General features: G+C 54.9%; 1 protein-coding gene across 12 annotated transcripts in view; it reads left to right on the top strand.

Moving 5' to 3' along the window:
* The first annotated feature begins 300 nt into the window (after positions 1 to 300).
* Positions 301 to 24998, top strand: part of ATP2B3 (ATPase plasma membrane Ca2+ transporting 3) — a 64732-nt gene continuing 40034 nt past the window's right edge. For 10 of the 12 annotated variants that reach the window (XM_053578877.1, XM_053578886.1, XM_053578889.1 and 7 more), the window contains exons 1-3: positions 301 to 538; positions 14336 to 14493; positions 20254 to 20586. In XM_053578877.1, the coding sequence (XP_053434852.1) occupies positions 20379 to 20586 (208 nt within the window). In that variant the 5' untranslated portion in view covers positions 301 to 538; positions 14336 to 14493; positions 20254 to 20378. The remainder of the gene's footprint in view (positions 539 to 14335; positions 14494 to 20253; positions 20587 to 24998) is intronic. The other 2 variants (XM_053578879.1, XM_053578878.1) reach the window with 2 other exon arrangements.

A 24998-nucleotide genomic window follows, 5' to 3' on the forward strand; every position in this document is an offset into this window, starting at 1 on the left:
CTTAAGAGGTAGCGGCAGGCTAGTGCCCCAGGGCACTTTCTCTGTGCTGGCAGGTGCCCCGGCACCCCAGTTTCCAGCCTCGCCCACTCCCACGAGGCCCATAGCCTTGGGGGGCAATGCCAGGCCAGGAAATGCGGGCACCCTGCGTGCCCAGGGGACAGGAGGGCGCGCACCTGTCGCGAGGCTCCGGAGCCCCGCGGCCCCCGCGTCGCGCACCGCCCCCCGCGCCCGCTCTCTCCTCCCTCCCGCCTCCTCCCGCTTCCCTCCCTCTCCCCCTCTGTCCCTCCCTCCGCGCTCAGAGCTGCGGCTGGAGCTGAGCGCGCCGCGTCGCCCGCCGCCTGTGCGGAGCGTGGCGAGCACACGGACGCAGCCCTTGCTCGCCGCGGAGGTCGCGGTCCGCGCCGCTCCGCCGGCCAGGCCGCCTGTTCCCGGGCCTTTCCGTCCTTGGAACGGGTCGTCGCCCGCCGGGCACCCGTCCGCAGCGACAGCGCCCGCCGGAGCTGAGGCCGCGGTGGCGGCCGTGCCCATGCCCGGGTAAGTGGTGCCTGGGGCGCGCGGGCGCCGCCGGGATGGGCGCGGGCGCGAGCGGGGGCGGGAGGCAGCCGGGCAGGTGGAGAGGCGGAAGGTGGGGGACGCGGAACTCTGACCTAGGCACCTGCGCTCCGCACCGGGCCTGCATATCCTTGCGGCTCAGCGGCCGCGCGTCACCCCGGGGCTGGGCCGGCAGGCAGCGCCCTGCACCCCGCGCCCGGTGCCCCGCATCCCGCGCGCACGCGCGTCCGTGCCTGGGCAGCCAGGCCACCGCGGGCTCGGGCGGGGACTGCGGGCTGCGCGCCGCGCAGCAGAGCGCGGGCCGGGGAAGGAGCCGGCCGGGGCACACGCACCCCCTGTGGCCCCGAGACCACACGGAATCCCCGCCCCCCGCGCCCTCACACTGTATCATCCTCCCCCGCACACGTTCCCACACTGTACCCCGCACTCCCACACAACCACTCGGCAGACCCCGACACAGGTACAGTCGGTGCCAGTGGCGAGCTGTCCGGGCCACACTTAGGTAACTCCTCCATCCCTCCAGGAATAGCTGTCTTACCCTCTTCACCTGTGTGACCTTTCCTGCAGGCTTCTCCAGTGGGGGGCCTCAGTTTTCTCACAGTGATCACTCACGCTTTAAGATTCTGAAATTTGGAGCGGCAAGTGCCAGCATCTCCCAGAGCCTGGGGCAATCTGCTTCTCTCTCCAGGACCAGGTCTCCTTCTTTCTGCCAGCCACTTGGAGGCTTAGTGGCGCGACCAGCTGAGGAGGGGTGTGAGGCAGGGCAGCTCAGGACTGTAGGGGATGGTGGAGAGCCCCCCAGGGCAAGGGCTCAGGAGGGGCTGGGAAAGAGGGGAAATGCTCACCTGTTCACTCACTGGCTCACTGGAGGGGCAGAGCAGGGCCCAGAGTCCCTCCACTAGATGCCATTTCCCAATAAGGCCAACCAGCCTTTCCAAGATGAGGCCCCAGGACCTCTGACCTAAAGTGTGACCCTAACCCACTAGCCCCCATTCCCACATATTTCCTGGCTTCCTGTAAGGGACTTAGGTCCCAGCCTGACAGGCACCTGCTGTACATGGTTCCCTCATTTGCCTACTAGCTTTATACCCTCATCCCCTGCTGTTACCCTTAACAGTCTATGAGCATCTCATGGCAGGGCCTAGCTCTTACTCTTCATAACCCTGGCACCCTGTGGGCACTTGATTTCTGTGTGGCATGTTCTTTGACATCACTTGACCTTGACATCACTGAATCTGCAGACTCACCAGACAAGAGAGGCAAGACTTGGATTTTTGTCCCCATTTTTGAAATAGGATAATTCAGACCCCAAGAGGGAAAGGACTGGACCTTGCATTGACTACATGGCCAGAGGCCACCTCCTTTATGAACAGATGCCCAGGGAAATTCCTGTAGACCTAGGGAGCTGGCTGGTCCCCTCATGATCTGAGGCCAGCCCCTCCTTCTGAGCTCCTCCCATACCCAGGAACTGCTGTAAGCCTGTTCCTGGCCCTGTGTCCAAGTCTCACACTCAGCACATGTGTGAGCTGCTGTGCACATCACCCGCTTTTCACACACAAGGAAAACAAGGCCCTGCAGCTGGTGAGAGGGGAGCAGGGATGCCGAGGAGAGGCTGGGGGCTGCCTGGGCCCTGCAGGATTCGGCTGAGGCCTGGCAGAGGGCCTAAGGGTGAAGCCAGCCCTCTGGGTTGTGCCTGAAGAGTGAGCAGTCGGAAGGGGCTGGGTACTTGCGGTCCCAGGGCATTGATTGTCCCTGCTGCTAGCCTCAAGGCGGAGGAGGGCCAAGGACACAGCCGGGCTCAATCAGATCAACCTGGTCTGTGCCCAGCACTCCCAGGTGGTGTGAGTGAAGGGGCAGGCATGCTCCAGCACAGAAGGTGGGTAAAACAGGCAGATGGAAGTGCGATGGCATGGGAGGGGCTCTGCACAGAGCCAGAACGGGAGCAGTCCCCTAGGAAGGGAGCCCCTGAGGTGGAAAGCATTCTGGGGAGACAGCTGCAATGGCCAGGCTTCTGAGGCCAAGGAAGGGAGCAAAAGAGGCTCTCACCACCAGCGCTCTGTGCCTGATGGTCTTTATGACCATGGCCAAGTCCCTTCTCTGCTCCAGTCCAGGGAGGGTGGGGGTGGGCCTCGGTGGACTCTCTATGCTGACATTTCAGGATTCCAAGTGGAGCTTCAGACGTTGAATCATTTCATTCACAAGCAGGGAGAGGTCAGGCCTTGTTAGTCAGCACCCTCCAGCCCAGAACATCATCTCCCAGCCCAGAGTGACAGCTCCGGAGGCCCCCCTGAGCATGATTTGCTTTCCTGGTAGACAGGATGAGAGTGCCCAGGGTCCCCAGGGGCTTCTGAGAACTGAGCATCAGCTGGGACTCTTGCAGCCGGCAAAGCCAGGCCCAGCCTCCTCCCCTCATAAAGAGAATTGTCGGCACATATGTACTTCCTCCTGATTTTAAACTGATGGCATGTGTATTTCACTGATGGCTGCTGTCTCCATCAGATGTTACTTATCTCCATCAAGTAACATCAATAATGACAACAGCAATGATGGCAGTCACCTTGTGCCACACACTATTTTGAGCCCTTCACAGACATTCCCTCACTTAAGTGAAGCATTAATCAAAAGAAGCTAGGGCTGTTGTCATCCTCATACTGCAGATGATGCATCTGAGGCCCAGAGAGGCTAGCTAACTTGCTCAAGGTCACACAGCCAATGGCCAGTAGATAGTCAAAGCAAGGAAGTCAGTCAGGCTTTGGAGTCTGGCCTACACATGGAGTCACTAGTTCTTTCATCTCTAAAAGTGTGCGCTGACGTCTCCAGAGTGGAGCATTGTTTCTGTGAGCAAATGTTGAGGGTATTTCCAGCCCTGTTGGGGTGAAGCTGGGGATTCTCGGAAAGACCCTGCAGCTCAGAAGCCGAGCCACCTATGTCCCCCTACCTACCCACTGAGAGAATATTTGTACCAATCCAAAGCAAACTGAGGAATGATGTGATTTTCAGTGAGTCATCTGTGTGGCCCCTTCAGGGCACCCCTAAGAAGGAGCAGACTTAGGGTGTGTAAATGGCAACTGATAGATAAGGACCTGGGCTATGGCAGAGACCTGGAATATGCAGATGGCTCCTCCCTGTCCCCTGCCATTTCCCCTGCATGGGCTCCTTCTGTTGGGTGGGTGGTGCTGGCAGTGAGCCTGGGAGCAAGCCTGGGGAGAAGGGTCTGAGCCACACGTCACCAGGACAGAGAGAAGGATGCTATGAAATGTAAGGAAATTCAGGCATCCTAGACTGACTAAGGCTGGGAAGGGCTCAAGTCCAAGGTGGCATGGCTTACTAAGTGGCATAACCCAAATAGAGCAATAAGACAAGGGTGAAAATGCACAGGGAATTTTGAGACTGACAGGAGGGCTTTTTTCCAGCACAAGAACTTTCTGGAGACTTGGTTCCAAATCAGAGTTGTGCAAAGGGGTCATATGTCAGTGCCCTTGGAGATCACCTTCTTTAAAGGGGTCCTGGGCCAGCTTCTATTGTTCTATAGGTGAGTCCCTCAGTAAACAGCAGCCATTTTATTCCAGGGAGTTCTTTCCTGAGGCCACAGTTTTCAGGCACTTTCTAGAGCTGTTGTGGAAGCCACTACCACAGTGGTGATTTCATTAAAATGAAGTAAAATCACTAACTCCCTCTTCAGTTGCACTGGTCACTTTTCAAGTACTTAGTATGTGGCTGGTGGCTGCTACATCAGGCCATGCAGATAGAGAACATTTCCATCCCTCTGGAATGTTGGGTCATGCAAAGTTGCTTTGGAGTGAATGCAGAGCTGAATCTTCACACGGACTCTGAAACCACCCTCTGAGTCCCCTATGCTGTGGCACAAAGGTCACTGATGTACAGGCAGACTTTTGGCCAGCCCCCAGCCTCAGACTGCCCCAGAACCACCCAGAAGAGAAGCCCCCAAGGACATTTGAAGAAGCATCCTGCAATGGGCCAGGCTTTAGTCTGAGAGCTTGATAACTGGAAATAGAAGGTGCCAGGCTGGGCTTCGGTGGGTTGCCTCTCAAAATGTGGCCACCGTGCCAGAGGCCACATCTTACTGGTGTGGTGGGCATTATTTATTCAACTGTGCTCCTGGTGGGCTGGACCCAGTGTTTGCTTTGAGGAGTAAACGGAGAGGAAGAAACAAAAATGCTTCCTGCCCTCCTGGAGCACTGTGCTTTGCTAAGTGATCCTCAGAGAGTCCCCAGTAACCAGAGTCAAAGTGCAAAGATGACTGGGGCCACAAGGATGGGCTCAGACCACAAGGCCAGTCAGCATCTCCCAAGTCTCAGAACCCCAAACTGAGTCCCTGATTCACCCTGCCTGCATGGCCTTGACTACCCCAACAGAGCAGATAGAGAATACTTCCATCACTCCAGAATGTTCTGTCATGCAGTATTGCTTTGGAGTGAATGCCAGCTCAAGTCCTCACAAGGACTCAAAAGCCACCTCCAGACCCTCCCACGTGGCTCCTTGAAAGGGAGTGGGCAAAGCAGGTGTGGACCTGAGAGTTGAGGACCTGTGCCAATGTGGGCAGCACGCAGGCACCCAGACCAACAGGGATCAAGGAGGCAAGACATGGTGCAAGTACCCAGAGCTGGCCTTGTGCTGACTTCAATGGCCCTAGTACACCCAGCTTGGTGCAAAACCCTGACCAGGCCCACCATGTGCACTCAGGATGCCGCACGGAGGAGCCAGGTCTGGGGACTTCAGTGCAAGGACCTAGGCAGCCTGCACAGATGGGCAAGGCCTTGTTACTGTGGTTGTGGTTGTTGTTTTAATAGCAGTGACTTCTTACTATTTAAAAATAATGTTGTTAACATGTATGCTCTTTATAGAAAATTCATAAAACACAGAGATGTTAAAGACATAGTAACCCCCACCCCCATCCTGTCACCCAGTTGGAAGCCAGCACTTCCATTTTCTTGCACTTGTCCCCGCTCCTTTTTCTTCACACAGCCTATTTATTTGCACATTACTGTAATTATACCATGGGCTCAGTTGTGTAATCTATTTTTTGCTTTACATAAGCATTTTCTTTATTAATATAATCCCTTCCTAAATGAACATTTTTTTCAAAATGGATATAGTTCAATTTTTTTAAGATTATGAAAGCAGTAAGTGCTTATTGCAAAAATAATGAACTTGAGCTGTGCAAAGAAGAAACTCCAAATGATCATTCAATCATTCAACAGTTGTGTATCAGGCAGTCCTCAGTAATTACAATTTTTAATGGCTGAATAATATTCTCTCAAGAGATTGTAATTCGCTTAATTATTTGGCTATTTTTGGAAATCCAGACAGCCGGGTTCATTTTGCTCTTCTCTGTGAGGCTGTGTAACACTCACCCTGTCCTGAGCAGAGCACCCAGACAGAGCATATTCTGCCAAATTGTTCTCCAAAAGGGCTTTTTCAGTGTGCCATAAGGCCTGTTTACTGCAGGCTGACAGCAGTAGGTATTTTACTCAAAGGAACTGTCATAAGTATCTAGGCCAAAAATATCTACCTTATTTCATATTTCTTAAATTGCTAGTGAGGGTTATTATTTTTCCACATGTTTATAAATGGTATCTTTTTGTGTGAATTATCTGCTCCTAAGATTGATTTATTGAGATCTTAGTGTTCCTTTTGTGGGATTTGAATAAACGTTATTTATTTATTTATTTATTTACTTATTTATTTGTTTAGATAGAATCTCACTCTGTCACCCTGGATAGAGTGTCCTGGTGTCATTGTAGATCACAGCAACTTCAAAATCTTGGGCTAAAGCAATCGTCTTGCTTCAGCCTCCCGAGTAGCTGGGACTACAGGCACCACCACCATGCCTGGCTAGTTTTTCTAGTTTTCTACTAAAACTAGAAAAACTTGCTCAGGCTGGTCTCAGACTCCTGAGCTCAGCAGTCCACATGCCTTGGCCTCCCAGAGTGCTAGGATTTGTATAAACTTAACACATGAGAAATAGTGACAATTTAACATATTTGTTGCAAATAATGTTAACCTCTTCCTTCTTTGCCTTTTAATTTTTTTCATGCAAAAGGTAAACATTTTTTTATCTCATAGGCATGTGTGATTTCTTCCATTGCTTCTAGACTTACAAAATCCTTTACAGAAATTTGAGAGCTATTCATTTCTGGGTTTTCTATGTGTCTGCATGCACATGCAGAAGGGGTTGCATTTTTAAGATGTTTAACTCTTTAATGTAGTGGTTGACAAACTCTCTTTGCAAAAGGCCAGACAGTAAACATTTGTAGGTCACACAGTCTCTGTCCTGACTACTCAACTCTGTATGGTAGCATGGGAATAGCCACAGATGATATGCAAATAATGGGTGTGGCTGTGTTCCAATGAGACTTTCTTTTTTTTTTTTTTTCTTTTGCATTTTTGGCCGGGGCCAGGTTTGAACCCACCACCTCTGGTATATGGGGCTGGTGCCCTATTCCTTGAGCCACAGGCACCGCCCTCCAATGAGACTTTCTTAACAGAAGGACTTGGCTGCCATAGTTTGCCCACCCCTGTTTAATCCAAAGGAAATTTGGCTTGGGGAGTAGGATGAGGTGAGGATCTAAGATGCATCCTTTGCTAGATTACTATTAATAATTGTCCTCATTTCTTTTATCAAATTACTGTTCCCTGGCTAATGTAGAGGCCTCTGTAGCCCCTGATGATCTGGGTACATAGGTGTGCGTGCACCAGTATCATGATCCTACTTCTTATATCTGGTATCATCCAACACCTGACCTGCCAGCCCCAAGGCAGTAACCTCAAGGCAAAATGAAACTCCTTTGTTCTTCCTGCTTGATTCTTCACTAGTAAACATTAGAGCCATTTTGTCAAATCTCTCTTCCTCCCCTTCCCTCAATAAAGCATCTGGCTCTACCAGCTCTGGACATCCTCAGATGCTTCCTGTGGGTGGCTGGCTCCAGCAGACATGTGGGCATGACATGGGAGGCAGGTGTTGGTTCACCAGAACCTCCTGATTAGAAAACAGGAAAAGAAAGCTGGCAGCAAGGAAGGGATGGGGAGATTGAGAAGTTGCTGTTGGCCTTCTCCATCCCGGCTGCTGCTGACCTCAAATGACAGAGCTTTGGCCTTTTTCCTGCTCTTTTGGAATTCACTTCTTTGGCTTGCCCTGAAATGAAGATATATTAAAAAGAGCCACCATAGCTGCTTTTCCCAACTTGCCTGAGGATTTTGTCAGTCCCTGGGCTGTCCTGACACTCAGAATTCCTTGCACTCTTGCATTTCAACTCTGAACCCTGAACCGGGTTAAGATGGATGGGGTAGCCAGCTCAGAGCTGATCCTATATTTTCTCAGATTGCTGGTCAGGAGCATAATGGTGAAACAAGATGTGACCTCATGAAGAGGGGCCCTTTTTCCAGATTGGACCAGCCTGGGTGAACCTACTCAGTGCCCTCAGAGCACAACCTGTGGAATGTGCCCAGCCCCACTTCCTGGGCAGGGGTAGGGTTCTGGGCTGGTTCTGGGAAGGTTCTGGCATTCAGACTTCTGCCTGCCTTGCCAGGCACAGGGGTCCTATCTTGGTCCTCTGGCCCCTATGAGTGAGGCAGCCCTTGCCATTAGGGACTCTGCCACCTGACAGTCCCACACCTGGTGCAGGAGAGGAGGAAGAGAGCTGTGGATAAGCAGGGGGCTGTTGGGCCTGGCTTGGTCCTTGGTGCCCCTTCCACCTAGTCTTTTCTTTTCTTTGTGGACCGTCGCTGATCTGCCCATAGCATCACAACCAGTGGTGCAGCCTTTGCTCTTAGAACCTCTGTTCTGGGGCCACAGCAAGAATGCCCCCTTGCATCCCATCCGTGGGACCAGATGATGAGAATGGGCTGGCCTGGGGGCCCATGTGGCTGCATGTGTATGTGGGATGGGGCGATAGGTAGGTGGTTCCGGGCAGCATCAAGGCTCCCGCTGCCAGCTGGCCCCCACCCAGCACCCCTCACCCTTCCCTGCAGGAGGAAGTGGAGCTCCAGCACAATCATTGGGGGGCAGGCAGGGGAGGGTGGAGGGGTGAGAAAATGCCTCTGGTCCTGGTCCCCAGCCCCAGCCACTCTCCCAGAACCATCCCTGTGGGGTGCCTTTGGCAACTGCCCTGCCCGCTGCCCCCTCCCCAGCTGGACCTCACAGGGCCTCTGTCCTGAGCACATAGGGCAGGGAGGGAGGCCCAGAGGAGGGGCTGGGGGGTACACTGAGGGAAGATTCGAAACCCATGTTGCTGTCATGCGCTGATGTGAGAGGCAGCCTCCTACCTCTGTGGGACCCCCAGTTCCTCCAGGCAGCTCCCAGGAACTGATGGAAATGCTCCTGGGTTTTCCTACTGGGCTCCTTGGTCAGAAACAGTCGTTAAGGAGCCAGCAGAGCTCAGTCCGTATGATTCAGACCACAGCCAAGCCCTGCGTGCCCTTTGGGTCCTGCCGCCACTGCTGGTGGGGGTTAGCAAGGATGCAGAGCCTGGTAACCTTTCAGATGACCCTCCCTTGGTCACACCCTCTGAGGTGTCTTATCTCAGAGGCACCATCAGCCACTGACTCTTCCTCCATCACTGCACTTGGCAGCAGGCACCCTGCTGCAGTCAGCCTGGGAAAGTGGCACCAGTGCTTCAGTCCTGCCTCTGGGTCAGCGAGGGGCAGTTAGACTTGAGTCCCATCTGTGGTGTAAATTCTTCTTTTTTGTTCCACCCACCACCCTTGCCCTCTCCTCTTCCAAATAAATGCCAAGGCCAAGGCCTTTTCTAAGGGCTCAAAGTGGCTTGGGGCCAGGGAATATGAGCTTCGAGACTCCCACCGCTACACACCCAGGGTCCCCATAGAGTGACATTCAGTTAACTGGGTGAGTCAGCCAGGTCACTGGACCTGGTTTACTCTCCAGCCAAGCTGGGTTCACTGAGGGACAAAGAGGCTCACTTTGTAAGCAGCTGGAGATCCCCGGGGTGAGCACACACCTCTCCAGCCCTTCATTTGGAGCCCTACTTTCTGGATCCTTTCATTGGCCCCGATCTTGACCCCAGTGAGTCCCACCCAGACTGTCCTCCCAAGGACTTTGGACTATTTCCAGACACCAGATCACACCACCCCCCAAGATCCACAGTGGGGTCCCCTGGGCTTGTTCCCCAGGAGGACACATGTGCTTCTGTAGTCTCCTTCTCTAGTCGTTGCTTGTCCGAGCTGGAAGGACTCGGCCCCAGGCCTCCAATTGTCTATAATTTCCTTAATTACCTATTTAAGCCTTGACTGCCTCCAGCCCTTGGAGCTGGCTCCAGGATTAGAAGCCAGCAGGGATGGGTGCACAGTACCACAGATAGGAGGCTCGAGGCACCTCTTGTTCTAACCAGGTGTTCTCTGGCTGTGAAGGTCTGGGAGGACAGGGAACTAGCTGCTTCCTGGACCCCAGCCTTTGCAGACTGGAGTCTTTCACTGAAGACAGCCATGGCATTTCTGGGTCTCCGTGCCCCTCCCAAGAGCACAGGCCTGGCCACCCCTGTGGGGCGGCGCAGAGCCAGCATGTGTGGAGTAAGGCAGGGGCTCAGGGCCACACAGCCCTGCCGCACAGCAGCTCTGCCTGCATGGCCATCGTAATTGGATAATTAATGTCATTGTGCTTCCTGCCCACTGGCTGCTCATGCTCCTGCTCTCTTGCTCTCTGCTTCTCCAGCTCTCACCTTCCCTGGCAGGAAACAAATGACTGTCTCCCCATCCCCCAGCATAGAATTGTGACCTCCATAGTGAGACTCAAGGCCCCAGGCAAAAAGGGGCTTCCAACTTTCCTCTGGTGTACAGGTCCCCAGGGCTGTGAAGGGCTCCTGTGTGCTGTTGACTTCTCTCCGGAAACATCCTGGGGAGATAGGCGTGATGCTGGGCCCCAGAAGACTTGGAGACAGTCCCTGAAATGGGGAAGCATCCTGAAAGTCATGTGGGTTCAGCCCCTGGCCAAGTAGAATGTCCTGGCTTCACAGGTGGAGCCTGGTCCTGACTTGTGAACTCTGAGGTCTGACAGGCTGCCGGACAGCTCAGGGCTCCAGGGCGGGCAGAGGGAGGGCCAAGTGGGCAGAACTGAACTTGATAAAGAACATAAAGCACATTCCCATCAGGGAAGCTTACCCAGCCCCTGAGGACCTGCCTAGGTGTGGGTGTGAGCATGGAGCCCTGTCCTCACAGAAACCCAGCAAGGAGGAATGAAGACCCCTTTCACAGATTAACAAGGGAAAGCCCACAGACTTGAGTGACTACACAGCCTGGCCTGTCTGACTCTGGCATCTGTACTTACTCTCTACCCCTGAGGTTTAGGGAGACAGATTTCCTGTCCAGTCACTTCACTGAACTCTTTCAATTAGTTCTAATCATGTGTTTGTTGCTTTTCTGGAGTTTTCTGGGCAATAACTTGGCAAGGGAGCAATATAGAATCCTCTGGAACCAGATCACCTAAGTTCATGTCAGCTTCTACTACTTGCTGACTGCATGACCTTGAGTAAGCTCCTTAGCCACTCTGTTCCTCACCTACTTCCAGTCGACTGTGGGGATAATGACCCCTGCCACAGGGCTGCAGTGCAGAGTGACTGCAGTGGTGGTGGCAGGGTGGGGCTCAGTTTGCCTGAGAGGGGGCTGCTGTCCTCTTTCCTGCGTGTACTACTTCTGCCTTCCCCCTTCCACTTTGGCCCAAACTTCTAGGACAATGTCAAGTGGTAGAGGTGACAGAGAGCCCAGCTTTGAATGATCACATGCCCAAGGGAGCACAGCAAAATATGGAGACTTTGTAGGTCTTGGAGATTTGGGGGAGGCCTCCTGGCTGTCCCAGAACAGGCCAGATTTAGGATGGAGGGAAGGATGAGGATCCTTCCTCTACATGTCTGAATTGCTCCGGCTATGGGCGTGGCCTCTTTAACAGACACCCACCATAAGGGGGGCTTCACTGAAAGAGAAGTGATTTCTTTCTCACATAAAAGTCTAGGTAGGCAACCTTGGGCTAGGAGGATGGCTTCCTAGTCAGGGATCTGGGCTCCTTTGATTGTGTTGCATGTGGACTCTGAATGCAAGATGGCACAAGATAACTGCTGCAGTTTCTGTCTTTACATCAGTGTTCCAACCATCAGAAAGAAGTAAAAGGGGAGAACACATTCCTTCCTTTAAGGACACAGCCCTGAAGTTGTGAAGCCAGAACATTCTGCATGGCCAGGGACTGAACCCATGTGCCTCTCAGGATGCTTCCCCTTTTCAGGGGCCATCTCCAAGCCTGCCTTGGCCCCACATCACTCTTGTCTTCCCAGGATGTTTCTGGAGAGTCAACTTTTAATCACATCCAGTTGGCCAGGACACAGTCACTTGCTTACACATAGCTGTAGGGAAGTTGGGGGAATATAGTCATTAGCTGGATTATAAAACACCTAGATGGAAATTTTTGTTGTTTTTTTTGGTTTTATTTATTTATATATTTATTTATTTATTTATTTATTTTGAGAAAGTCTCAAGCTGTCACCCTGGTAGAGTGCCGTTGCATCACAGCTCACAGCAACCTCAAACTCTTGGGCTTTAGTGATTCTCTTGCCTCAGCCTCCCAAGTAGCTGGGACTACAGGCACCCACCACAGTGCCCAGCTATTTTTTTGTTACAGTTGTCATTGTTGTTTAGCTGGCCTGGGCCGGGTTCAAACCCGCCAGCCTCAGTGTATGTGGCTGACGCTGTAACCACTGTGCTACAGGCGCCGAGCCACCTAGCTGGAAATTAAAATGTGATGTCGGACAGGGTAGAGTAGCTAGCAAGTTCTCAGGTCTCACTAGTGGCATACAGAAAAATGGTGGGTGGGGCTTCCTTGTGTGTTGTATTCTGGTAAGATACACATAGCATAAAATGTACAAGGGTGAGTTCAATGGCATTAGGCACATTCACAGTGTCGTGCAGCCATTACCACCATCTCCCCAAAGTGAAACTCTGTCCCCACTAAACACCAACTCCCCTGCCCCCTCCGCACCCCTGGTTCCTGCCACTCCACTGTCTGTCTCCGTGGATTGGGCTGCTTTAGGGGCCTTGAAGAAGTGGGATTATACACTACTTGTCTTTTTGTGACTGACTTATTTCAGTGAGCATGATGTCCTCAGGGATCATCCATGTCACAGCATGGGGCAGTTTTTCCTTCCTTTTTATGGCTGAGTAATATTCTATCCCCACACGGACAGGCCATGCTTCGTTCCCTCTTCCCTCTGTGCACACTTGGGGCTGCTTCCGCCATTTGGCTGCTATGAGTAGTGCTGCCCTGGCTATGGGTATACGAATATATGTTTGAGCCCTTCCTGTCAGCTCTTTTGCATATACACCCAGAAGTGGGGCCCTGTGTCCTGTGCTAATATTGGGTTTAATTTTTGAGGAACAGGCTGGGTGTGGTTGCTCACGCCTGTAACCCTAGCACTCTCGGAGGCTGAGGCAGGAGGATCTCTGGAGCTCAGGAGTTTGAGACCAGCCTGAGCAAGTGCAAGCCTGGTCTCTCCTAAAAATAGAAAAACTAGCTAGGCATTGTGGTGGGCACCTGTAGTCCCAGCTACTAAGGAGGCTGAGGCAGGAAGATGCCTTGAGCCCAACTGACTGAAGTTGCTATGAGCTATGATGACGACACTGGGTAGAGACGCACTCTACCCAGAGTGACAGAGTGAGACTCTATCTCAAAACAAAAAAATGGCTCGGTGCCTATAGCTCAGTGAGTAGGGCACCGGCCGCATGCACGGAGGCTGGGTTCGAGCCTGGCCCGGTCCTGCTAAACAATGACAACTGCAACAAAAAAAATAGCCGGGCGTTGTGGTGAGTGTCTGTAGTCCCAGCTACCTGGGAGGCTGAGGCAAGAGAATCGCTTAAGCCCAAGAGTTCAAGGTCGCTGTGAGCTGTGATGCCACAGCACTCTACCAGGATGACGTAGTGAGACTCTGTTTCAACAAAAAAATTTTTTGTGAGGAACTGCCATGCTGCTTTCCATAATGGCTATACCATTTTATGTTCTATGGCAGGGCTTTAGCTGGAGAATTCTAGGCCCTCCCTGGAGCCTCTGTGAAGGCAGGCAAGAGCAGGCTGTCATGCTCAGTTAGGTATCTGGATCCCTGTCAATGGAGTACTTTACAGAGTCCTGGTCCTGCCCCACCCATTCTGAACAGGACAGTGGGGACCCAGGACCTTGCATTTGTAAAGCTCCCTGAGTGGGGTGGGGTTCTCACCCAGTGTGGCATCTGCTGCTCTAGATTAATTGATTAGCAAGGAATGCTGCAGAAGCTCACCTACCTGGAGGGACAGGATGAATCAGGTGATGTCCTGGGTTCCTCCATCCTCCAAGAATCTAGGCTTGTGTTTCTCTGGGTTCCAGAATCCTCTTTGTCTGGACCCTTATCATCAGGGACTTCCATTGCCTGGAGTCTGTGCATCTGTGTCTTTCTGCTGGCCTGGTTATTGGATGGGCATTGAGCCTTTGGCCTTGCCAGTAGCCCCAGTGTGTGCCCGTGGTAGCCCCTCCTCAGGGCTGCCCTGCAGGGGCAAAGCTTCAGGCAGGTGGGCGCCTGCGTGAGTGGGGAGGGGGTGCCATGGTGATTGTTGACCCTTTTCTGTTGTTATTGTTTTGCCCAAAGCTGTTCCCGGAGTGAGAACCACTTGGCTTGTGCACAGATTGTACCAGGAACAGGGGAGGAAGGAACGGAGCAGGGGCGGGGGAAGCCTATCCCTTTAAATCTGTATTCTCAGGGTTTTGTTTCCTTCTCTTTTCCCATCGTCCTCCCTCCAGCAGCACGCGGAGCTGTGAGGGCCCTGAAGCTGCAGTGACGGCGCCTCTGAAATATTAATGAGGCTGCTCTCTGCCTCGGCTCCTTCCCTCCCCCATCCCTGGCTACATACAGGCCTCGTCCTTGGAACCCTCCTTTTCCCTCCCTGGTGGTCACCAAGGTGCGTCAGGCAGAGGGGAAGGGGGTGGGGTGGGCAGGAGGGAGAGGGACTGGCTAGGGATGGGTAGACATGGGTAATCAAGGGTTTAAAGGGTCTCCCAGATGGACATCGGTCACCACCGTGTCTACCTGCCCGGGATAACACCAGGCCCAGAAGAGGACAGGTGGCTGCCGGCCAGGGTCCCCACCTCCTATGCCCTCTTCCCAACCGTTCCCCAGCTGGTCCCTGAGTCCCACCTGAGCCTGCAGATATGTGGCCGAGCCTGTGGGGCCTGGGGCTGGGCTTCTCACTGTCTTCTCAGGGAGAGCTCTGCTCTCCCTGTTTCACCAGGCCAGGCCTGTGTTCCAGGTGCCTGGAAGTGGAGAGAAAATGGGGGCTACTATTGCAACGAATCCCCAGAATGATCCACAGTGCTAAATGAGGGCATTCTGAAGGCAAACCCTTGCTCAGTGGTCCATGCCTGGACAGGCCCCTGTTAGAGGGCTTCTGTCTCCTGCCCTCTAACCCTGGGGTATGCTTCCTTCCTGCCACAGGGCCATGGTGTCCTGGGCCTGGCTCTGGTATGGGGGGCAGAGGAGGCAGACGTCCTGTGTACCTGATGGCACACGTCCTGTGTACCTGGTGGCACACGTCCTGTCATCAGCATGGGGACATATGCCAACATGGATCCTAGCAACTGGGTTTTTGCTGGACTGGGGAAGCACCAGAGTAGATTGTAATGTGCTCTCAAGCACTGGCTCAGAGGACGGCATGGGGATTTTGTCCCCCATCTGTTGTCCCCTCTGTAAAGGCAAGTCTAGGCTGCCCCATATGGAGTAGATGGCCAAGTGGAGTTCCTCAGCATGGGTGGCTGAGACTCACCTCAGGCCCTGTATAAGGCAGGGCCAGAGACCAGAGCAAGAACAGGCGCCTTCTTGGGCTTCAGTTTCCCCTTTGTGAAATGGGGAGAGTCCATTCCCATAGGGTGTTTTGATGGTGCAATGAGGGAAGCTTGTCTGCCAAGGACTGACACACAGATGCTGGCAGATGTTGTAGATGCTGCCTGAAAACTCCAAACTCTGGAATGGGGTCCTGACAAAGGAGAGCATGGTCAGGGATGGAGGTGCCCCCAACCATTCAAGAAATCCCTGGCTTTCTGAAGTGTGGTGGGCTGCCCAGGCCTGTGGGGATTCAGGGAACACAAAGTTGGGTGTATAATCCCACCCAGCCCCTGCTTCAGTCTGCTCAGCACTGCCATGACCTGGGAGCATGCCTTCCCCTCTCGCCAGCTCCTAGCTCTTTCACACACATGATTGTGTGAAGGAAGTGGCCAGGAAGGGACAGTACGGGGCGGGGGAGCCCTGGTTTTCTGCTCAAGTGGGTTGGTGTCGCTGGAAGGGTAGGCACTCTGTCGGGCCCTGGGTGTGGTGGGGTGTCAGTGCCCTGCTGGAGGGAAGAGCCCAGAGGGAGCTGGATGCTGGGCTTGACTTAGGCCATCTCCTTCAGTGCCCCGGCAACCTCCCGAGGTAGCAGCCCGTCAGCAGTGACACAGCAAGGTTAAGGTGGGCCAGGGAGCTCAAATCAGGTCTCTGTTCTCTGCACTGCACGATGCTGGCCTATTTGTGCCAAGATGGAGCAAGTGCTGGAAGGTTCAAGTCCCCCTCTGTGGAGGTTCTCAATTCAATTAAGCCAATTAAAGTCTGGAAGATGAAGGGCACAGAAATGGCACGTGCCCTGCCCTGACGCCTGCAGACCATTCTCGGCAGCCAGCCAGGCCTGCAGAACTGCTAGACACAGTCTCTTCTGCTATTGGCCATTTCAATGATGACTGCTATCTTTATTCAGACTGAGAGGGGCATTGCCCAGGCTTACCACAGCCAACAGTCCCTTAAAATGGGCCTGGCTTTAACCGATGGCTCCTGTCTGCCCTATGGCCTGTTGCATTCACAAAGATGAGGAAAGTGAACAAATTCTGCCTCCACGACTCTGAGCGCCTTCTCTGTGGGCCAGGCCCCATACCCACACAGGGCTGCCCACGCGGTCAAGAACTACATATGTGAAAGAGCTAGGAGCCAGTGAGAGGGGAGGGCATGCTCCCAGGTCATGGCAGTGCTGAGCAGACTGAAGCAGGGGCAGGGCAGGATTATACACCCAGCAGTAATCAGTTTTGGCTGGGCAACAGGCAGAGACTTTCTGGAGAATGTTCCACTTGAATCTCGACTAAGAGGATTCGTGGGAGGTCGGAAGTTGGCAGGTGGAGCTGGGACAGAGGGCAGCAGCAGAGCCGGAGGGACTGGGGAGCACTTTTGCCTTCAGCTCCATGGGGATGGGTGTCAAATCAGCAGTGGACAAGGACTTCAGAAAGCTTTCTACAGGGTGGTGACTGGGTGCCCGGCTGGGGGGGCCTATCAGGTGGTAGGCAGGATGTGGGGCTGGCTTGGTATGAGATGGAGGATCCTAAGGTGGGGAGAGCAGGAACCTGACCCCAGGGCAGTGGCAGAGAAGCAGGAATGGACTGACTGCAGGGAAGAAAAACAGCTATGCCCCATTAGAAGCCAAGGCCTTGCTCCCCACCTGGTAGCCATACCAGGAGTCACCATGGTCCACTCGGCCTCAGCCAGGGGTCACTAGACCTTGGTGACTCTGCCATCAGTCTTGAGGAAGCTCTGCCCTGAGGAACAGGCATTTCTGTCAGGCCCGTGAACCACTTACGAGCCCACCCATTTGGCCATTCCCTCTGTCACCCTTTGAAACCCACCAGTGCTGAGTGGGCTGACCTTGGCTTCTGCTCCAACTGGGTATGGAGGCCCAAAAGATAAATGGGTCCAAAGCAACAAAGTCATTCAACTGGCTTCCCTTTTGGAAAGGCCGTAGGTGGCTCGGTGGGGGCCATACAGGTACTCAACTGGTTCCTGAGGTTATCAGAGCCTGGGGACCCTGCACATGATTTTGCTGAATGGTGCCCCTCACACACATGGCCCATGGTGGGGCCTCTCCTAGAAGCCCTGCCTACCTGGGGCCTGGGACACCAACTTCTGGGAGGTGTTGGTGACCCTGAGACTGGCTAAAGGCATTGCCTACACAGACAAACCAGACCCTTCTGTCCCCTCCAGCAGCCACTAAGCTGAGGGTGGCTGGAGGACAAAACCTGAACCTGACAGTTGCACCAAGTTGCTATGGCAGGGGACAGCTGGAGCTCAGGGCACCATCCTAAGCAAAGGTCCTGGAGTGAGGAGGCAAGGCTGTCTAGAGAGCATGAGAAGTGCAGATGGCAGTCAAAAGCTGATATTGTTGCATTGTATGGTCAGAAGTAGGGGAACCAGCTGTCCTCTGTCTCTGCCACTTCCCCTGGCCAAGCCTCAGTTTCCCCACTTTTCAAGAGGGAGACCAGTTCACACTTCTGCCACCAAGGTGGCTGTGCGCAGCACCACTGAAGGAGCCCACCCACACTTTGTCTACTGGAGTCAGGGCTCACCCCACTGCAATATTCGTTCAAGCTGCAGCCCCTCCGTTATCCCTAGACTTCTATCCCTCACCACCCTTCCCCCTGTGCTCACCCTTTTCACTCTTTTCACCCCTGCACCACTTGAAACCCCACAGGGTTTCCATTGAGTCTTATTAAGTCCCAGCACAGGAGCCAGTGCCAGGCACATCATAGGTGCTCAGTCACATTTGTCAAGGAACATGCAGGGGAGCAATGTGTGGGAGTGGGAGAGGACAGCACACTCGTATGTCTGCTGTCTGTTCCCACATCTTGAAGAATGTGGGATCATCTAGAGAGTTAACACTCAGGCACCCAAACTTGTCAAACACAGATCACTTTGGATGGACATTTTTTAAAGTGGCTTCTTTGCCACCAGGCCTCCAGGGCAGGAAACGCCATGGGTGTACACAGCGTTCTTCACAGCTGTGGGGAATGGCCCAGTGCTGGCCACAGATTCTGCTCTTAGGTGACCCTCTCTGCTCCCAGCACCAACAGGGGCTCATACAACCCAGCCTGCTGAGCTCAGAGTGAAAGGTGCAAGGCTGTCCTGAGGGCAAAGAAAATGAACTTGACCATGTCTGTTTTGGCTACCCAAGGGCTTTTCTGTCTTTCCTCCTGGCTCTGGGTTATTCGTTTCCATGGGTAGTTCTAAATCAGAGACCTGGATTGGCAGCTAATTTCAACTTCCAGGAGGCTCCTTCTGAGTCAGGAGTTACATATACCAAAGGTGAGGAATTGGGCCCAGCTGAGCTGCTCTGTGCTGCTGTGAAGTCCAAGGCCATGTGCACTGAGACTAGTTCAGTTCCACTAGGACGTGGGAAGCTTAGCACATGGCCTACTTATGCATAGGCAAGGAAGGAGATGAGAGGGAGAAGCTAAGGAGGAAGGGCACAGGCCCAGCAGGCCCTGCAAAGCTGCGAGAAGAGCAACCTGGGCACGGTGGCTCCTTGGGTGAGGTGAGGGATGTTGGTGTAGTAAGGGGGATAGTAAGAGGAATGATGAGTCATGACATGACGCTCTGCAGAGCAGGGAGGTGGTGTGGCCCAGCAGCGGCCAGGATGCTTCCAGTGTGGGGAGATCTTAGCTCCTTTGTCATCAGGAGAAAGGAGTGATTGGGGGGGGCACTGTGCTGCGGGTCAGAGTTGCCAGTGACCTGTGGCTGCTTTTGGCCCTTGTCCTTCCCCTTTCACTCCTTCTGTCTCCTCCCTCTCCCCCCTTCCCTCTCCCTCCCTTCTTCTCTCCTTCTCTCTATCTCCATCCCTCTTTGTCCTCTCTCCCCTCTCCCTTCCTCTCTCCCTCTGAGCCTCATCTCTCCTCACCCCTGGCCCCCCAGGTACCCTCAGGGCTTCAGAACCCCCCTGCACACTAAGCCTTGACTTGACCTGCAGCCCAGCTGGCCCTGTCCATGGCTCGGCCTGCTCCCTGGAGCCCTGAGCGGGCCTGGCATGAAACTGTGAGCCACTGAGGCCACACCAGAAGACCTCCTGGGACTATAGCCAGGGGCACAGGGCAAGTCTTAATCAGGCAAGAGAAGGGCGTAAGAGGGGCACCAAGCAAGGAGCTGCTAGTGGGCATGGGCATCCATGGGAGAACCCACCCATACTGGACACAGTCACCACTGATCACTCCCAACACACTGCCCTCCCTTCAGGGGGGTTCCCAAATGATCTGGGGGTCCCGAGTGTCGCAGCCCCTAGTGGCCCCTGTGGCCCTGGACTCGATCGCTGCAGAAAGGAACCAGGCATAATGCAGATTAGAAGTACAAGCTTGTAGGAGGCAGGCTAACCTTATTTGCAGGATAGCCCCGAGCAACCTCCGCAGTAGCCTTTTATTGAGACAGCACAAGACAGGTGAGGGGAGTGTTAGACAATGACTGTGTGCCTAAGGATTGCCATGGGCTCAGGCTCTTTCTCCGCAAGGAGCACCTGCAGACGCATCGCCCGAGAGTCCGTCCCCCAGCTGCAAATCATCTTGCTCAAAGGTCATCTGGCTCTTGGCATCCTCCAAACCCGAAAGCCTCCGTATCCCAGCTGGCCAGTGCTGGTGGCAGCGGGGTCCCGACAGGAGGCACTGAAACTTGTTTCTTCCCCACCTGGGAAAACCATCCCACCTCTGGGCACTCATGGTAGAATTCAGCAGGGCATGAGAGGGCCACTGACCCAGCCTGGGAGGTGAATTTTGCACTTGCTGAGTCATGGGTCAGACTGAGCAAAGATTGGCAGGGAATGTTCTGGAAGACTGGACCTCAGTTTTGTCCCAACCAACCCCCTGGCTTCTCCTCACCTCTTTCTCACCAGGTGCCCACACTTAGCTGCTTCCCCACCACCACCACACCCTGCCTGGGCACTGGAACCGTGGGTGGCTCCCCATCCTAGCTGCAGCTGAGCCGAGGCTGTCCCTGTGAGAAGGCCCGAAAGGCAGAATGGGCGACATGGCCAACAGTTCCATTGAGTTCCATCCCAAGCCCCAGCAACAGCGGGAGGCGCCCCATGTGGGTGGCTTTGGGTGCACATTGGCCGAGCTGCGTGGCCTCATGGAGTTGCGAGGGGCCGAGGCTCTGCAGAAGATCCAGGAGGCCTACGGGGATGTCAGTGGGCTCTGCAGGAGGCTAAAGACATCGCCCACGGAGGGTAAGGCCCTCAGCGCCCCCCCCCCAGCCTGCAGGGGTGTCCCGAGCATACTCCTTCTCTCTTGCCCAGGCAGAACAGGCTCCAGGGCTCTGGGGCACCAGGTGGCAACTTCCTGGAGGGCTCTGTGGAGGACCCCTGCACGTGTGGGGTCACTTCTGAGTAGTGGGGTGGGGCAGGCAGCTTCCTGTTACTGGGGGAGGAAGATACAGCTCCTGTGTGTTCAAGGTTCCCTGCATGCTCAGCCCTGTGTTCAGTTAGACCAGAAGAGGAGAAAGGTGCACAGGGTGTGAGCCCTCTGGGGCTCAGGTTGCAGGGGGCCTCTCCCTGGGAAGGGAAGGGATGGCCCAGGGGTGGTACAGGGCCATGTGGGTCTGGTGGGAAAGGGGGAGCAATGCTAGGGCATTGGGAGAGGCCCCAGAGTGCTGGTCAGAGAGGCAAGCCCAAGGCAGTGAGAGTCTCGCTTCTTTACTTGGCCTCTAGGAAACCCAGTGAGCACCCTCTAAGATCTGGAGTGGAGGCCTAGCTGCAATTTTGGCTTCCTGCCTCTCCCCTGTAGAAAGCAAAATTCTGCCCTGCCTTGCACCACCACCCCCTCCCCCACGCGGGACTGTGAGAGGCCACCAGAGAGCCAACCCAGTAGCAGGTTTCAGCAGTCGAGTGTCTGGCCCAGCTGGCACTCGCCTGGCAGGGCTACTAGGGCTATCCCAGCCCAGTGCCAGGACTGTTCCCCAGCCAACGTGAGTTGATTTGATCAGCTGCCCATCTTAGTGGCACCTTGGCCCACCCATCTCCTCTGCTCCTGCCCAGGCATGGCCCCCAGCACCACCAGCCACCTGGCTCTGCCCCCACCCCACTTGGAGACTTGAGGCCAAGCCGTATCCTGATGCTCTGGCCCCATCTGTCTGTGGCATGTGGGCTAGAGGGAGGAGTGGAGATGGAGGAGATGCCCTGTAGTCCAGGGGCAGGAACCTGAGTTGGAGTGGTCTTCCCGGGGTCTGCCTGGGTCTCCCTCACTTTGTGGTCTGGAGCTAACACGCCCATGGACACTTTGCCTAGCCTGCTGGTGTGCCTCAGGGCGGATGGCTCGGCTCTGAGCCAAAGGATCTCTTTTCTTCCTCCCTCCTTGCCCACCCGAGGACTCAGGCCCAGAAGAAGAGGCTAGGGTAGAGGACCATTTAGCCACAAGGCCTCTCCCAGATCAAAAGAAACAGATGGGCTTCAGCTGGCAGCTCTCCCCTCTGTCAGGCCTTGTGAAATATTTAAAATGTCAAGGCCCCTGGGAACCTGCCCGACTCTGCCACAGAGTGCAGGAGCTCACTCCAGCCTGTCGAGGGGGTGAGCATGGAGAAGGACGGGTGCACAGGTGGGTGGCCCGGCCCCTGACTGGCTTCTGAGCACCTGGGCCCCCACAGCTGCAGTGGAGGGAGCCAGGCAGGCCTGAGTCTGCTGCCTGAAGAATGAGTGACATGAGGACCAGCCCCTCCTCTCTGCCACACGGGTGGCTCTTAATGTCCTCAGGCTTGAGCTGTCTGGGTGCCAAGAGCAGGTGACTCTGGCTCCCCGCATGCCCGCAGCCCAACCACAAGCCTTTCGCAGGCATGGGGTCCTTAACATGCCTGCTACCTCGGCACCAGGGCTCCCACCCAGACCACCCCCCTCACTCCTGATCAGACACAATGGGCCTGAGCTACAGGAGAGGTAGCTTAGCTGTACTCCAAGCCCCATGCCAACCCCCTAGCAAGGTTGGCAGACTTGGGGTGCCCAGGAGGCAGCAGGCATGCCCCCATATGGCAAGTCCTTATAGAGGGTGAGGAGGCCAGGCAGGTGTGTGATGTGTGGCAGGCAGGGGACTTTGTCTTCTGGCAATAAGCACATACCTCAGCTGCCCAGCCTTTGTAGAGAGGCCTAAGAGGATTCCAGAACTCATCTTGAATCCTCCTGTTTGTCAGGAAACCTGGGTCTTGGGCTGAGCCCAGTGGTAGGCTCCCCAGGGAAACCTGGCCCCACCCCTGCCCCTCTCTGGTCTCCACAGGCAGTCCTGGAAAGGAGGGTGGATTAGCTGGGAGCCAACACAAAATGGTCCTAATTCAATTCCAATGGCATCTGGCCTCTGCTCTGGGCAGGCTGCCCATCTGTGTCCATGCCAACTGGCCATGCCTGCCCCCACACCCTGGCCCTGGGCTGCCCTCAGGCTGCTGGGCAGATGCTTCCTTGGAACCAGAGGGGCCACTGCTGCCTTTCACCCCACCCCCACCCCGTGATGGGCACTACCTCAACAGCAGCTGTTGGGACCCCCGAGCTCACAGGAAAGCCAAGGCCACGAGGCCAGGCCAGAGCAGCTGCCTGGTATAGGGCAAGGAGGGAGAAGCAGCAGGGGCAAGTCAAGGCTAAGGGAGAGGCTGATAGAAGGACAGGGAGGGAGCTCCTGGGGACAAACCAGACACATGCGGTGGGGTGGACGGGAGATAGACTTGCCTGGTGCCACAGGGACCCAAGGGCTCTCTAGAGACTGTGGTGGGCTTCTGTCCCTCTCTGGGGGCCCAGGCTAGGGCATCAGAGAGCCTGGGTGTGTGGCAGGCTCAGAGATTGGGAGCCTCTCTAGCACTGATCCCACCTCTCATAGCTCCTTGAGGCATAGTTGGGTTCCTGGTCCCCAGCCCCTCTCCTGCCACCTCAGGAGCTGAGGTCCTGAGTTTCTCCCACATGTCCAACTGGGGAAGCTACAGTCCTCCCCAAAGAGGCCTTGGCCCCCACAGAAACCTGAGCCAACCGGCTGGGTGCAGGCAGTGAGGCCAGGGGGAGAAAGGCAGGGACAGCTGCAGCTTTTCTGGGTGGGGAGGACAAGCCTAGCTCAGGCACATGGACGGATGTGCCAAGCTGGTCACGGGCTTCTGCTTGTCAGACGTTTCACCTCAGATAGGCCTGCCCCACGCCTCCCAGAGCCCCATGGTTAGCACTTCCTGGCTCCCCATTCATCTGGGGCTATGCCTTCCCCAGCCCACTGAGAGCTCCCTGAGCTAGGACCTTGTAGTCCTTGTCCTGGCAACAGGTGGCAGGAGTAATGCCAGCTGCTCAGGTCCAGGAGCAGCAAGGAGTCAGTGTGGGGCTGGTCCTCTGGGTACCAAAGAGGCCCTGGAATTGAGGGTGCCTCGTTTGTTTAGGATGCAAAGGGACCCAGTGGAACTGGCTACCCCATACCTCACTCTCTTCATCCTTGGCCTGGGGATGCCATGCCATCAGCAAAAATAATCAACAATCTCATTAGCCCCAACCTCCTCAACCCTTGACCTCATGGAATGGGGTAAGAAGCCCCAGGGCCAATGCAGAGGCCCCTGAGGAAGCTGGTCACCATTTAGATGTAGAGCACACACACAGCCCTCACTGTGAGCTCTGGCTGAGGATTCAGAGTTGCCACTTGGAGCCGGGTTTGTGGGAAGGTGCCGGGAGTAAGGCAAATCTCTGAGAATGTTTCCTGCCAACCGTGTGAGCAAGGCCAGGCAGGAAAGGCTCTGAGCATCTGTGAGTTCTGCCTCATAGCTTACTGCCTCTTCCATCTCCTCATCAGGTCCCTGGTGACATCTGATGAGTATCCCTGTCCAAGGGCATAGGCAGCAACTGACTTGCTGTTCAGGGGTGGGAGGAAATCGGTTCCCAGGCACAGTAGAGAGTGGGATGTCCCATGACATGATGAGGCCAGGGAAGACCCTAACTGCCTTGACTTCTGGTTCTCCCCAGCCCAGCCTGTGTCCTCCTCTCCTCAAATGACACGTCAGTCCCCCTCTCTGGGTCTCTGAACCCAAGAACTTGGATTTCTCTGTTAGTTTTCATGTTCCCTCTCCTCTGGTCCTTCCCTGAGAAACCTCTGGAAAGCAGCCCTCCACTCCCTATCTCCAGCAGCTGCCTTTGTCCTCCTCAGCAGCCATGGGCACCATGGACTGCTCCCTGCTTCAAGATACTCCCATATCCCTTGGTCCTGGCCCTGTTCACTCCCCTTTCCAGGCTCTTCCCACCCCCACAAGTGAGGCTTGTGTGGCCCTGCAAGTCTTTGGGACCAGCTGCCCATGGGAGTGAGAATGTGGCCAAGGCCTCATGGCTGTCCTGTTCTCAGGCTGTCCATGTCCTGAATGCACATTCCCATCTTGCAGACCTGGGAGGGGCCCGGAGACTAGCTGGCTCTGAAGAAGATGGGGACCAAATGTTAGGAGCCAGAGAGATCTTTCCCGACAGGAAGAAGAACCCCTTCAGAGAGGGCCCTGGCCAAGTCTTTGGCATCTGGTTGGAAGCATGCTCATGTCACCCCCAACTCCCTTGACTGGTGGCCCTCCCCACATCTCGTCTAAAGTCCCTCTAGACACGTGCTCTCCCCCCAGGGGGTGGCTGGCTGCTCTCTGGGCCCCCTGGACTCCCTCTGT

Source organism: Nycticebus coucang, chromosome X (assembly GCF_027406575.1).
Source record: "Nycticebus coucang isolate mNycCou1 chromosome X, mNycCou1.pri, whole genome shotgun sequence".
Taxonomy (NCBI): domain Eukaryota; kingdom Metazoa; phylum Chordata; class Mammalia; order Primates; family Lorisidae; genus Nycticebus; species Nycticebus coucang.